Source organism: Osmerus mordax, chromosome 26 (genome assembly GCF_038355195.1).
Source record: "Osmerus mordax isolate fOsmMor3 chromosome 26, fOsmMor3.pri, whole genome shotgun sequence".
Classification (NCBI taxonomy): domain Eukaryota; kingdom Metazoa; phylum Chordata; class Actinopteri; order Osmeriformes; family Osmeridae; genus Osmerus; species Osmerus mordax.
In genome coordinates this window covers 9,825,763-9,841,057 of record NC_090075.1, presented here as the reverse complement: position 1 = coordinate 9,841,057, position 15,295 = coordinate 9,825,763, and the positions used below count along the sequence as shown (strand labels likewise).

The 15,295-nt window shown below is 41.2% G+C and overlaps 1 protein-coding gene across 2 annotated transcripts in view; it reads left to right on the top strand.

Annotated features, from left to right (window-relative positions):
* Positions 1-393: 393 nt before the first annotated feature.
* Positions 394-15,295, top strand: part of negr1 (neuronal growth regulator 1) — a 202,339-nt gene continuing 187,437 nt past the window's right edge. For both annotated transcript variants that reach the window (XM_067230073.1, XM_067230072.1), the window contains exon 1: positions 394-666. In XM_067230073.1, the coding sequence (XP_067086174.1) occupies positions 497-666 (170 nt within the window). In that variant the 5' untranslated portion in view covers positions 394-496. The remainder of the gene's footprint in view (positions 667-15,295) is intronic.

Below are 15,295 nucleotides of genomic sequence, written 5' to 3'. Positions count from 1 at the left end.
TACAGCATGTCAAATAATCGTACCCAAAACCATTTAAGAATATTTAAGAATTTCTCATTCAACGTTCCATTTAAAATGTTTTAATTCCTCTCAGAATGTACATTTCCGACTCGATTTAAGATGATTCCCTGATCAAATTATGATGATTGCTTCTGGGGTTTGGGTTGTTGTATCAATAGGTACTAGATTTTATGATCTATCACGAACCACGGGAACAGGTTGCCCGGGAAACGGCCGCATGGCAACAGGATCAGAGCCTGGGGGTTGTCTGCTGCTAGGTCTGCTCCCATTTTACATCACAGTTCCTCACTAGATGGTGTGCACGCCACTGAAGGGTACACTTTCTTGTACAGTGGACTACGTCTCAACAAAACAAACCAGGAGAACTATACGGTGTGCCATTTTTTAATGGGTTGTAAAAAGAACCGTGTGGAAATCTGATTTGTGTTGAGGTTATTCTTTTTAGAAGACTTGGGAAATATACAACCCAGCTGTGATGGACATAATGTTTGCGGTGCAGGATGCCTGTGTCTCTGGTCAATGGCTTACTGCAATAATTCTCAGTCTGTGCTGCTTTCTGCCGTCTTGCTTGCCCGCGGGACAAACTGTGGACTATTCTTCGATTGAAAGTGTGGTGAGCAGACAAGGCGACACGGCTCTTCTGAGGTAAGAAAACATGCAAAACAACTGAGCCTCTGGTCTGCATCGACGAAACCGAGTTACAGCGCCATGCTTATGAAGCACCGTAACAGCAATAATACATATTAAATACCCCCCCGATTTATGTAAAGATATAGGCGGCAGTAGTAAAGTGGGTCATCTTCACCGCGCGACTAACACAAAACATTACGTGGGGCGCGTGTTTATCTCCACCAATTGAGTTCTTGTTTTAGCTTTTGAAGGATACGCTACACAGTCGGCTATAGCAGTGGACTGCGTACAGAAGCAAACCAGCGCCGTCTTTTCCACTATTCAATGTCGAGGAAAATGATGTATCCGTGCTTTGTATTTGGCTATTCATGAATGTGGGTTGTAGGTCATGTTCTGAATACGCACATACCGTTTAATTTGGAGTGCATGCGATGTGTGTAACCTTTGTGTAGTGTAACCTACAAATTATAAGTTATCGCCCAACCCTCCGTAATGTATTGTAATCGAATTGATGTGATAGCTTTCACATCCCTGAATCAAACAATGTTTGTCAATTGAGTTGAATTTTCTTTTGTTTCTATTGATTTCTTATGTTAGTTTTATAGTTTTAAATAGGCTTAGTGCTACATATTGTAAACTGCGTGGTGTACCTTGACGATTAAACGACAATTCATATAGCTGTGTAAGGACCAAACATCCAGTGCTTTCCAGACAGATCAGGTTGTAATGGGGCGTGTCTTAAAGACGCATTGAAGCCCATTGAGGAAATTATGCAAATCACAATGTATTTTTGCTTTGTCAAAATTATTTGTGACTTCAAGGGGGCATGATTAGAAATTTCGAATCCAGAAGATTATCGAATCTTGTTTCCGATTCCAAAAAAAGAGAACAAATATAAGAATATAATGGGTGAACCCATATTTTGTCATAAATATCTCTCAGACAATTTTTTATTTTTTATTTTGCCTTTTCTTGTGCCCTACTCTGCCATTTTCGTTTCATATTATTGGGCGATCATTTAATAGAGAGGCAGTAGGCCAGAAACCTTTTTGTCTTCAGTCTATATTTGAGCTGTAAAGTCAACCAATCAGCCTATAGCCATATGAACCGGGGGAGTAGCCTACAAGCATCAGTGCGGAAGAAATCTCTTGCAAATTAGCAATTTTATCGATGGAAAAATACCAACAAGGGATCATGATACCCTTCGTAATAAAGTTAGGAACTGAAATAAGGAATCAAAATGTCGAATCGGTTCTTGGAAATTGGGAACCGGTTATGAAATGGAACCGGTTTTCGATATCCAACCCTATTCATGACCAATGGCTATGTTCATCTAGCCTGGCTCGGCCCTCCTACGTACTTCCGCTCAATTTTCATTTTGCTTTTGTACTAGGTCTGGGATTTCGGTATATTAGTCGGTTTTTGGAAACCACATTTTTGGTGGTCCAATCAGCGAACGGAGGGAGTGGCTGAGAACGATGACGTTGCTGTCGTGCGCTAGTTTGAGTTGTAGTTCAGTAATGGTGGCGGAGAAAGATGCGAGCGAAGCCATTCGGTCCGTTGTGGCAACGCTGCCGAATATCTAGAAGTTAAAGCCAGAGCAAGAACAATTTTTGCTGAGTTTTGTTGGTGGCCATGATGTTGTGGCCCTTCAGATCAGAGACAGAAGCTATGTCTGAATTTTTGTGGTTCATTGGGCCAGAGATCATCTCTGTGGTTTGAATCACTTCAACAAACAAGTGCAGCTGCCAGCAGGGGCGATTCTAGGATCAGACCTTTAGGGGGGCTCAGCCGCCAATGAGAATGTGACATGGATACAGTGCCTTGCAAAAGTGTTCAACCCCCTTGCTAATAAAGCACTAATTTCCCTGGATAAGAATTAATACATGTATTTATTATTATGGAAAATATTGAATGAATGCAAAAACTACAAAAGTCCCTTTCTTCATGATCTACCAGTATCAAATGAAACTAATGATGTGTCATTAATAAATAAACATTGTTTTAACACATTAGAGCACTAAAACTTATTTAAGATAATAATAATTCATAATTATTCAATTATTTAATTTTTATTATTATTTTTAGGGGTGCTGTGATTAAATTTTGGTATGCTTGAGCACCCCTAAAAAGAGTTTAAAATCGCCACTGGCTGCCAGAGAGGGCAATATTCCACAACAGGATCATTGCCTCAGTGCAGTACAGCCAGACCTAGGAAGGAAGCAAAGTCTTTGGGGGATTGTTTTGGGGGGGTTTTCCCAAGGTCTTCAAAGTTAAATTGGTTGTAAAGCAGAACTGAAAATTAGTTTTAAGTTCATCACACCACAGAAGAATGTGTTGTTAACTACCCATCCAAATTCGACTGAAAAAAAATACAAACTAGTATGTTAAATTAGGCTTTGAAATCGTTAGAAAATCAGCAGTCTTCTCTGCTTGATACTGGGGGGGGGGGGGTGTCCCCTGAAGGAGCTGAAGCTCCGCCCCCTCGAATTTATTGAATTTAGTAACAACAGCAACAACTAACTAAATCAATTGCAGATATCAGAACAGACCTACCTGCAGTCTCTGAGTGTTTTATGTGTTAATTACTTTGTCTTTGCATTGTACCAGCTGAGTAACAGAATGCAGGTTAAACCGTCTGTGATCTGACGTAGATTGGTGGCTGTGATGTAGAAAGGTTGGCTTTTGCCCCGCCTAAACAAAACCTGAGCTGAAAACGGGTGAGAAACTGTTCAACAGTCTCCACATTTCAGTGCGACAAAGTTTTAGAGCTTTGCACATGCTTTCAGCAACTACTTTCACAGTCGTACTGAGAAGCAAATCATGGAATTAGCTTTACAGCACCTTTAATAACAATTGCTGCTTGCTCTTTTATGGTCTGAAATGACAAATAGCAAGTCTGAGGGGAATTATAATTTTTCTGTCTGTGGAATTGATGACTAATCCTTTAGGGGACTAGGGGTATGGAGGCCTGTTTTTGTAGACCCAGGACCCAGAAGGTAATTTCTACCCCCCCCCCCCCCCCCCCCCCTGCTGATTGTAGTGAGTAAAATGTGTGCATTCTCAAGTGGTGACATCCCTCAAGAGGTGAACAATTAGTCAATGCTTCTCTCTTATAGATTACGTCCCAAGAGGAACACCCGCTCTTTCATGTGTTCATTATTTCATTAGCCTCTTAAATTCTTAATGCTGTGTTACAGTGGCCATGTGTGTTCCCCTTGCCTGCCAGATTAATATACACACAGGTCCATATTAATAACCAATAAAGTGCTATCAATTAAAAGGGCTAGGGTTTTTGGGAAGAAACATACATTATCCACATGTGTAGCAATGTTTCTGGTTTTCTATTGGCACCTATTTTAGTCATTAACAAAAGCCCCTGTATTCTGAACAAGAAACATTTGGTTCTATTATGTTTTGCATGACTGAACACTTGTTGCATACATGAGGTGTTCTTACAAGTACAAAGGGTCCCTGAGCTACAATGAGGGTGTTGAAGAAACTAGACGTCTTCCAGAAGGATTATCAAAAATAGAGTCTGAGACAGAATATCTTTCAAAAACTCAAGATGGCTTGGTGGTTTATTCAGCAAGGCAAATGCAGCGTACGCCGAAGGTTCAAAAGGCACTCACATTTCCTTGGACATCTCATTATATAGACAGATATGAGGATCATCAACCCTGCCCTGCTTTAATATTTCACAATAGCCTCAGAACCTTCTAGAAGGTTCTTTAACCCGTTCCTATCCACCCAAAAACTGTGTGCGCATCCCCTGGCTCTTAAAGATCCTGTAAAGTAAATTCCATGTTTTGCTTCTAAGTACATTATATACGTGTGAAATGAGTTCCTGAAAGCATGTGCAAAGCGCTAAAACTTTGTTGCACTGAAATGTGGAGTTAGACCGAAGAACAGTTTCTCTTCCGTTTTCAGATCAGGTTTTAATGGGCGGAGCCAAAAAATGCCCTATATACGTCATTTCGCCCCATCTACGTCAGATCACTGAATGGCTCCTCCTGCTGTACTGTTATTGTAGCTTACATCAGCTAGCTAGCTAGCTTCAGGATGTCTCCCACCACCCGCAACTGCATCTTCCCTGGATGCAAGAACTCCAGCTGCGCTGCAACGCCATTTAAGTTCCCTGTTGATAATGAAAGGAAAAATAGGTGGATAGATTTTGTGAAGAGCCACGGTCATGGAAAGCTTGACCATGAGCCTGACCATTTCACGGCGGACAGTTTTAATATGGACCAGAGACAGACGGGGTTCACCAACACACGGCTTCTCTTGCAGTGCGGAGCCGTACCGAGCATCGCCTCCCCGGCCGTTCATCCTCCGGTCGCACCTGGACCATCCACCGCCGCCAGCAGTTCATCACTCAGTTCTGTGTGCTTGTTATAATTATACTAGATCACTTTTCCAGAGGTATCTCTGCTATAATTAGTGCAAACCGCTAACTTGATATTAGGCTACTCGGTGTTGAATGATGGAATTTCGGTGAAATGGTAGCTAATGTGCTAGAAGTAGTTGGAGAGCTCACTGTCTGCTGTCTCTGCTGTAAATGTTTACTCCTGTGTTACAGCTCAGGGGAATATTTCATTTATATGCATCTGTATGTTTCACTCATTGAACAAATACATTCTAATTCTATACTGTTTTGTTCGGCTTGACATAGGGTCCATTATCTGGGTCGTAGGTAGCTTACTTGAGAGAGTGGGCCGAGCTTCAGCTCCTTCAGGCGACACGCCCCCCCCCAGTCTCGAACAGAGAAGACTGCTGATTTTCTTACGATTTCAAAGCCTAATTTAACATACTTGTCTGTGTTTTTTTTTCATTCGAATTTGGATGGGTAGTTAATAACACATTATTCTGTGGTGTGGTGAACTTGAAACTCGTTTTTAATTCCACTTTACAGGATCTTTACAGGGGTGATTGATTGCAAAACCGAATTTACCTTGTCATAGTTGAAAAATGACAGTTTGGTGTGTAAAATAGACATACAGTGAACCTCAAAGTCCATTGAAACCTCTTTCCTATCAAAATTTCACTTTTTGAAACTGCAACTTGCAAACGCTAGCTTTTGAAACAGTGCAAGTTGTGACGTCACAACTTGCAGCATCAACTTTGTCACGCCCCAAATTTTACATGTACCCGCCCTCTGGTTTTCTGGTCCAGGAACATAAACGGAGGTCGCGTAGATCTCCGACACTTTTTTAGCTAACTGCGCGCTGCTCGGTACTTCCACAGGAATTACAAATAAGAAAGTTCATAAGTTTTCAAGATGAAAATGGAGCGCCATAAATGCAGTGTTCCAGGCTGTACCGGGAATCTTGACACTTTTCACTATCTTCCCAAAGAACAAGACACTAGACAGGCTTGGCTGATGTTTATCTATAGGAATACCCCTATTTATTAACGCTGATTTGCAAGGAATGCAAGTACAGCTAGATAGCGAAAAACACCTAGACTGTAGGCATGTAAACTAGTTTAGCTTGCTAACGCAAGAGCATAGGTAGAATGTGTGATGATTTAGCCTAGTTTATTGGCAATGGGGCTAACGTTATTTCATGTTCCTGACTGTTTCATTCAAATAAATAACCCGTGTTGTCATGTAAATCTACAATTCAAGATGCATGTTTGTCCAGATCTATTTTTCAGCAAGATAGCTCGAGGTAACTGAAGCTGAGTTGAATCACGATAGTTTGTTTGCTAAGCTGTAGTGCTAACGTTACCCACCTAAGGCGATCCTGTTTGCTTCGACAACAGAAGTGGAAACAACTAACATAATCATTTCAAATGATATCTAGTCAATCTGTTGAAAACAGTTTTGTGCAGACACAATAGATTTATTTGTTCGTTGTTATTTCAAGTCTCCACCTTCGTTGTTTCAGTGAGTGCTGTTGGCCGTGTTGCGTCTTTGCTCCGCAGCTTAAATCGTTGTAAACCAACAATCAGCGCGCAGCGCAACTATATATTCATGAGCATACCATAAAAGGAGAAAACCTAGCGTTTTTTCCTGGGAAAATTTCACTGGATGTATCAGGGGGCACAGAATAACACCCAGGCCATTTTCAGCCCAACCAATGTTACATACCCTATTCGGAGACATTAAGGAACAGTGTGAAATACCCCCCAAAAAACAGTCAATCACCCCTTTAAAGTGTTGATCAACTTCCTTCACCCCAAAAGCCCCCACTCTCAATGTCCTTGTTTCATCTAAACTCCAGTTCACCCCAACTCTCAGTCTCCATTCACGTCATGCTTAACCCATTATCACATCCGCCATATCTCCTTCTTCTGGCTTCTGCTCTATGGGGTTCTCATTCTAAAATTTGGCAAGACCCCTATTGTTTCTGCTATTGAGACACACCACAGTCTCCCCTAATGCTGACTCACCCTAGCCCCCCTTTCTCCTTGCCTGTTACTTTTGCGACATGACTTTGACCCTAGGGGTTACTTTTATCTCTCAAGTCCTTACTTTTTGATAGTTCACAGCTGTAAGCTATCTGGACCCCCTCCTTTCTCAGACAGGACCATCCTGTTGATTTGTCTAGCAACCCATTGTTGTGTAAGTTCTTCTCATAACACTCTTTTCCCATACTCAGATTGCCAAACCAACCTCCCACCAGACTTCTCCTCTATACTGGTTTGAGCCTGTTCAAAGTGTAATTCTACTTCGTAGGCCACAGTTCTCCATCTTAGGCCCCAGACCTGACCGGTTGCCATCATGCCCAATAATCGATTTCCCACTACAAGGGTGAACATTATAGAGAAGGTTGTACTTTTCAGCACCCCCTCTCTGACTGGTGTAATTAAATTAAATGACTGGTGTAATTAATAAAATTAAATTGTCATTGAGGTAAAGATAAATACAAGTGCGTTGTTAATACAGTGTACCCACGGTCATGGAAAATCTGGAAAAGTGAGGGAATAAAAAAGCTGATATGCTGTCCAGAAAAAAGAAATGAAGAAAGCTCTAAAAGCCTTGGACAGGTCCATAATAATTTATTAAACAAATTCTTGGCCATCAAAACCATAGGCTCACTACACATAAAAAGGGAAATTCATTGTATTGCATAGTGTTGCTTCAGGGTAACACACTCTTTTCCCCCCAGTATGACAAACTTGCAAAAGACTGCCACCAATTAAAAATGCTCTTTGTAAAAGAAAGGAGGTAAAGGAAACCAATAGTGTGCTTACATTTGATCATATGACCTGTCCCTCCTTTTTTTAAACCCCTTTCCTTAACATATAGCATTCACGGCAGCCATGTTTTTGGTGTCCCCAAAACTGTCAAAAAGGGGCATTTTCCTGAAGATTTTCATCAACTAAAAAATATTTTCACAATCTTGAGTAAGTTCTGATTTGATTTGTATAATGTTTTTATATTTCCATGAAATATTTATTGAGTAAATTGACAAAATAGCTATGTTGCTTCAAAGCAACAACATGCAATAGTGGACTGAGGATTCCATGTAGCCATGCATGTTTATAAAATGACACAGATGTCAGTAAATCAATAATTATTTTACTAACTACCACTACATAACTTGTTTTGGAGATTAACATGATAAATAACATATTTTATACTTTGTTTATTGATTTAGCTATTGGTAGTGTCCTTCAAAATGTTCTTTGATAACTGGTTCTGCAGCGTCGACCTGCAAGTCCAACTTGAGAAAATGAAATTTCATAGCATTGGAACAGTAAGATCCAATCGGTTGCCAGGTTGTACCTTTACAGAGGATAAAATGATGAAGAAAAAAGGTAGAGGAACCTTTGAAGAGAGAGATACTAAACATGATGGTGTGTATCTGAGAGCAGTGAAATGGCATGACAATCGTTCAGTGACCTTGTTAAGCACATATGCAGCTGCCAATCCAACCAACATGGTCCAAAGGTGGGACAAGAACGCCAAATAAATGGTGGAAGTTGTGCGTCCCAATGTTGTATCCATTTACAACAAAAACATGGGTGGAGTAGACCTCCTCGACTCCCTAATAGCACTGTATCGCACAAAAGTACGATCAAAGAAGTGGTACCACTGACTATTCTTTCATATGATGGATGTCACAATGGTGGAATCTTGGCTGCTATACAGAAGGGATTGTACTGGGTGTGGTGTCCCAAAGAAGGAACAACTCAGCTTACTGGCCTTCACAACGGATGTACCCAAAAACGAAAATATCTCCGCAAATTAAATAAGTAAAAAAAATGAAAATATGCCTATCCATATTTTTCTAGGCCTACCCAAAAAGATTATTCTGGCTACACCCCTGCCCAGCACTTGACAAAATTAGTTTCATCCTCACAATTATGCCACCACACTTTTCCTGCCACAGCTAGGCTACACATCAGCACTCTACAGATAAAGGCAAAAAGCTTCTGTGTCATTTAAGAAGTGTTGTTATATAGCTCTTTCAAAGTCTCAACATTTACCATCGGGGCTAATGCCAGCCCCTGCATCTACAGCTTGTGTACAATGAAGACAAGCCAGGTATGTGTGTAGGCCTATGTCTGTCTTTGTTTGTCTGCAACTTGATGTGTAATACAGTATATTCCATATACTTACCAAATAGTAATGCGAACCAAATAGTAGTTTTTTTTACCTGCATATTGGCTTTAAAGGGGTCATTGATTGCAAAACCGAATTTACCTTTTGACAGTTCACGACAGTTCAGTGGGTAAAATGGAAATACAGTGAACCTCACAGTCCGTTGACACCTCTTTCCTATGCAAATCTCACAATTAAAAAATGTAGCTGTAAAACGGTCGGTTTTGAAATCCACCTTTTTTGGCTCTGGTCTGTACCTTTGTCACACCCAAAATTTGCTGCGCGCTGCTCTGTGTACTTCCACGGAATTACAAAGAAGAATGTTTTTCAAGGATATTGAAAATGGACTACGGTCATACATGCAGTGTTCCAGGCTGTACAGGGAATGCTGACAATTTTCAGAGGTTTCCCAAGGAACCAAACACTCGACCGGCTGTGATGTTTGTCTATGAGAAGATCCCTGTGCGGTTCGACCCTCAGTTACACATTTGCTCGAACCATTTCACAGAGAACAGTTTTGAAAACCTGGGACAATGTAAAGCAGGATTTGCTATGAAGCTGTTGCTGAAAAGAGGTGCTGTTCAGACCTTATGTTCATCACAACCGCAAGCTGTAGTATGATTTTGTCGCTAACAGTTAGCAATGCTAACGTATCCTGCCTGTATCTAGCATTGGTAGAATGTATGATGATTTAAATTATTGGCAATGGGGCTAACGTTATTTCATGTTCCTGACTGTGTTTCATTCTAATCAATAACCCATGTTGTCATGTAAATCTACAATTCTTGTCTACAATGTTTGTCCGATCTTTGTCAGGTTCTTTTTTATTTTTCAGCGATAGCTAGAGCTAACTGAAGCTGAGTTGAATCCCGATAGTTTGGTTGCTAGTAGGGATGGGCATTCGATTGTCTTCATCGATCGTCGGGAGAATTAACGATCGATTATCGATTAATCATTAATATTTTAATACTAAAATTCACTATTTATTGGCTATATTAAAATGCAGTGAATACTGCGTGTTTCCTCATTGAGATCTTTATTACAAGATGAACAACTCTTTCTGTACTCCTAAGCAGCGGAGCCGACAGCTAGAAGCCGGTGTTCAAACACAACTGACCTCGTTTTTTATTTTTTTGGACTGACAACAATGAATTAGGCTAATTTACAAAGCTTCATAAAAACCTTCGCCCTCAACAACACTTAAGGGTAGTATATCCATCTCGATGAACTTGCAGATCCGTTGTGTAATTGTCTCTGCTCGTTGTGCATCGCAGCTCCTCCGTGCTAACACAGAGTTGATGCTCGGTTAAACTTGAGACCGAGAGCAGGATGCACCGCCACTAACCAGGGTCGGATGTACGTTTTTCAAGTGGTACATCATTTGAGTCGTGGAGGAGTTATTATTTATACTCAGCTTTGCAGTGTTGGCAGTGAATAAAGTCATTTTTTATGTGAAAATTGTCCCACGGTACACTTCGCCGTGACATCTTCATGTTTACATTTACATTTACATTTAGTCATTTAGCAGACGCTCTTATCCAGAGCGACTTACAGTAAGTACAGGGACATTCTCCCCGAGGCAAGTAGGGTGAAGTGCCTTGCTCAAGGACACAACGTCAGTTGGCATGACCGGGAATCGAACTGGCAACCTTCGGATTACTAGCCCGATTCCCTCACCGCTCAGCCAACTGACTCCATGTTTACTTTTGAAATACATGGAAACTCGCGGGTATACTGAGTAGGCCTGTGGCGTTGTTTTCAAACATTGCCTTTGTGTGGTAAAATGTTTAATTGCTGCCACATAGCGAAATCCATCGCTTTCCTTCAATACTCACACTACGCAACAGAACATGCATTAGTTTTATCGATGAATATCGATGAAAATAATGTCATTGACGAAATTCTTAATGATCAATTAATCTATCGTCGATTAATTATGCCCATCCCTAGTTGCTAGAGCTAAGCTGTAACGTTACCCACCGAAGTTGATCCCGTTTGCTTCGACAACAGAAGTGGAAACAACTAACGTTATCATTTCAAATGATATCTAGTCAATCTGTTGAAAACAGTGTTGTGTAGACAATAGATTTATTTGTAAATTTGTATTTCAAGTCTCCACTTTCGATGTTTCAGTGAGTGCTGTCGGCTGTGTTGCGTCTTTGCTCCGCAGCTTCACTCGTTGTAAACCAACCAATCAGCGCGCAGCTCATCTATATATTCATGAGCATACCATAAAAGGGAGAAAACCTCTTGTTTTTTTCACAGGGTGCATATGGGCACATAGAACAGCACCCGGGCCATTTTCAGCCCAACCAATGTTATATACCCTATTCGGAGACCTTAAGGAACAGTGTAAAATACCCCAAAAACTCAGTCAATGACCCCTTTAAGAATTGTGTACTGTATTTTTATAAGAACAGTGACATGTACAGAGGTCTTACAGAATGTGACACTTTGCAGCCTAAACAAACATGTCTGCCAGTTGCTCTCTCCAGCCATTCATGGGAGGTAGCCTACTTTTACCTTGCATATCACATCTGGGGGCACACCTGAGTCTGTCACAGCTGTTTAAATGGCTTGTTCTTTAGTGTTCTACACCCTCCATGTGTTAAATGGAGGGTGCTCATTTTGAAATTGTCGGCTTTATGGATCCGTATTGAGCTGTGAGTAGGTCACCATGCGGATGCCATGACTGCGCATCAGCCAATCGGAACGCTCGTACTCGTAACTTTTTTGAGTCTTGTTTTTAACTCAAGTGTTGTCTCATGTGAGGCAGTTGTTTTGTTTGTAATAAATAATCGAGTGTGATGATGAAGTATGGTATGGTTATTTTGTACCATTTCTTAATTGAATTTACAGAACAATTACTATACCGTGATATATACCGTAACCGTGATATAAAATGACTCATACCGTGATAGAAGATTTTGGCCATAATCGCCCTCCCCTAGTGTCTGGGAGTAGTTTAAGATGTAATTTATCTCTGGAAAGTTGACATCACCTCTAGTGGTCGGGGAAAAAATCGATTATGCTCAGTAGCGCAATATTTTTTGCGCATGCAACTATGTTGATACAGTAGCGCAAAGTATTGCAATATTTATTTATAGAAATATGTTTTTTTACTTTCGGGTTTTCTCCATTGTTTACTCAGAGTTTACTCTGATAATATTACATCCACAAGGTGGCGCTTGTTGCGGTGCTTTGTTGACGTGCATTCAACAGCAAATTCAAATGAAAATGGCTTCACCATCTCAACCGGTCGTACATTTTACATTTACATTTAGTCATTTAGCAGACGCTCTTATCCAGAGCGACTTACAGTAAGTACAGGGACATTCCGCCCGAGGCAAGTAGGGTGAAGTGCCTTGCCCAAGGACACAACATCATTTTGCCTGGCCGGGAATCGAACCAACAACCTTCTGATTAATAGCCCGACTCACTAACCGCTCAGCCATCTGACCCCCCGTACACGACGCTCCGCCTTCTTTAAAAATCGAAAGGGTGGGTACATTTCGGTTTCCATCAAAAAGAGAATAGTAAAGACCTTGACATGCAGTATGCCATCTGCCACATGAAAATTAAGTACTGTGGGAATACGACAAACTTGACAGCCCATCTCACTAGGTACCATTTGGACTTAGCGGCCCCTGAGGAGGAGAAGTTGTTGTCCTACCCCCAAATCAACGCACCTTGGACCAAACAACAATGATAAAGTTACCTCCAAAAGCTAAGAAAATCACTGAGGCATTAGCCTACTTCATCTCCAAAGATTTACAGCCTTACGCCTGGGACACACTGGCTGCGAAGCGCCTGGACGCGCCGCGCAGCGCCACGATCGGCTACGATCGGCTACGACTGAGCAAAAGCTGTTCACACCAGACGCGCATTTCTCCGCGCCGGTCACCAAGCCTTTCTGCTACTCTGAGCTTTCCTTTACGCTGACATGGTACATAAACATGGCATTGGCTATATCCCAGCATTGATCCTTATCTAAACTCCTCAAAAAAAGTTTGGAAATGTTATTTCGGTCGAGTATTCCTTCCCTTCAATAATACCAATTGGTATTGTATTTTATATCGTTGGAAAGCCTGATTAGTCACCTTTACAACGAGGTACAACTTGTAAGGATCGTGAATTCGTGGATTGAGCAACACAGCTAACGTGTGGGTAGCGTCCCAAAATAATTTGCCAAAATCCCATTCCTCAAATGGTTGAGGAATGGGATGCCATCCAACAGCAGTGTGTGACCAGGCTGGTGACCAGCATGAGGAGGAGGTGCCAAGCTGTTGTGGCTGCTATGGATCTTCCACACACTACTGAGGTCCCTGACAGTGTAAAATTAATAAAGTGTAAAAATGGCCAATATGTGTTGTTTTTCCCTTATTACTGTGGGAAAGTGCAATTATCCAATCCACCAAGCAACTCAAAACGAGAGTGAATACCAACAGAAGAATATTGTAGGGGATTTTGGCACATTTTTTTGGGCCGCTACCCACACGGTTAGCTGTGTTGCTCATTCCACGAATACACGATCCTTACAAGTTGTACCTCGTTGTAAATGTGACTAATCAGGCTTTCCATGATATAAAATACAATACCAATTGGTATTATTGAAGGGGAGGAATAATCGACCTAAATAACTTTTCCGAACTTTTTTGGAGGGGTTTACGTCCTTGTAAAATTGTTGCTGGGGGTCATACAACTCCCTGTGCTTTTCAACTTCGAGAATTCATTTGATGCTGATTTTAGAAATCGACTTGGGGGTTCTCTCTCGGTAGGCTATGTCTGCACGCGTGTGTGTTGTGTGCAACGCGTGACAACTCGTTTCTCTCAAACAAACAAAAGAACTACGGGCATGCTAGCTCAACAGATCAATCCGTTTATTTTCATTTGTTTTCATCAGGGTAACCACATGTAAAGGGCCGTTCGTTACCAACATTGTGTAATTATAAAGTCTACAACTTTACAAATGTTCACCGTAGTCTACAATTAATGGAGTAAAATCTTAATTACATGTTTTTTTATTCAAATATATCAATTAATAGGGTGTATTTCATCATCTTGCAGCCGATTTCGCAAGCGTCTCGCGATTTTTTTTTTGACCAGCTGCCGAAACGATCGCTGCCGATCGCGGCGCTTCGCAGCCAGTGTGGTCAGTCCCATTTGATAACATGGGCGCCGAAAGAAAAAAGACGGCGCTTCCAGGCGCGTTGCAGCAGATCGCAGCCGATCGCAGGCAGTGTGTCCCAGGCTTTACAGTGTGGTGGAAAATGAAGGTTTCCAGAATCTGCTTAGCATGCTGGAGCCCAAGTATGGGATCCCCTCGCATAAATATTTTACCGACACTGCCGTCTCCAAACTCTACAGCGAAGTCAAAGAGGAGGTAAATGAAACTTTGAGTTTAGCCTAAGGAGTAGCTATAATGTGTGACGGTTGGTCTTCAAGAGCTACGGAGTCGTACATGACCATAACCATGCATCACGTCACGAATGAATGGCAGCTTTTAGCTCATGTTCTACAAACCAGGGTGATGCATGAGAGTCATACCGGGGCCAATGTGGCTGAGGTGCTGAAAACGGCAACCGAAGAGTGGGGCATCGCTAACAAACAGATTGTTTTGGTTAAAAAGGAGTTGGTCAACAGCTCAGATATTAAAGTGCTCCTCTGGGACGTTACTATATCTCCTGCAGTAACAAAAATGCCAAGATTCCGAAATGAATTTAACATTTTGGTTCATGACCTTGATGCCAACTGGACTGGACTCTAGCAGTACACATTTTTGTTTATTTTTCTCATTTTGATTGAAGCTCTAAGTTACTCTTATTTATATGTTTATTCTCAGGTTTATGTTACTCTATTGTATTTAAATAATTTTAAGTTATGTTCTGGGAACTCAGCGTTCATGTGAGAGGTCTCCTATTCAGAAAATAATTACAAAAGGTCCTGAGTCCTGAATGTTCAAGGACAGAGTTTTTGCACTTCAGTTAATGTGTGGAAGATAATGTTGTTCACAGAATTAAATGTGACATTTGAAGTGAGTTGAACAGTCTTATTTTCTTCATTTTTTGTAATGTCTTTGAATAATATGGGGGA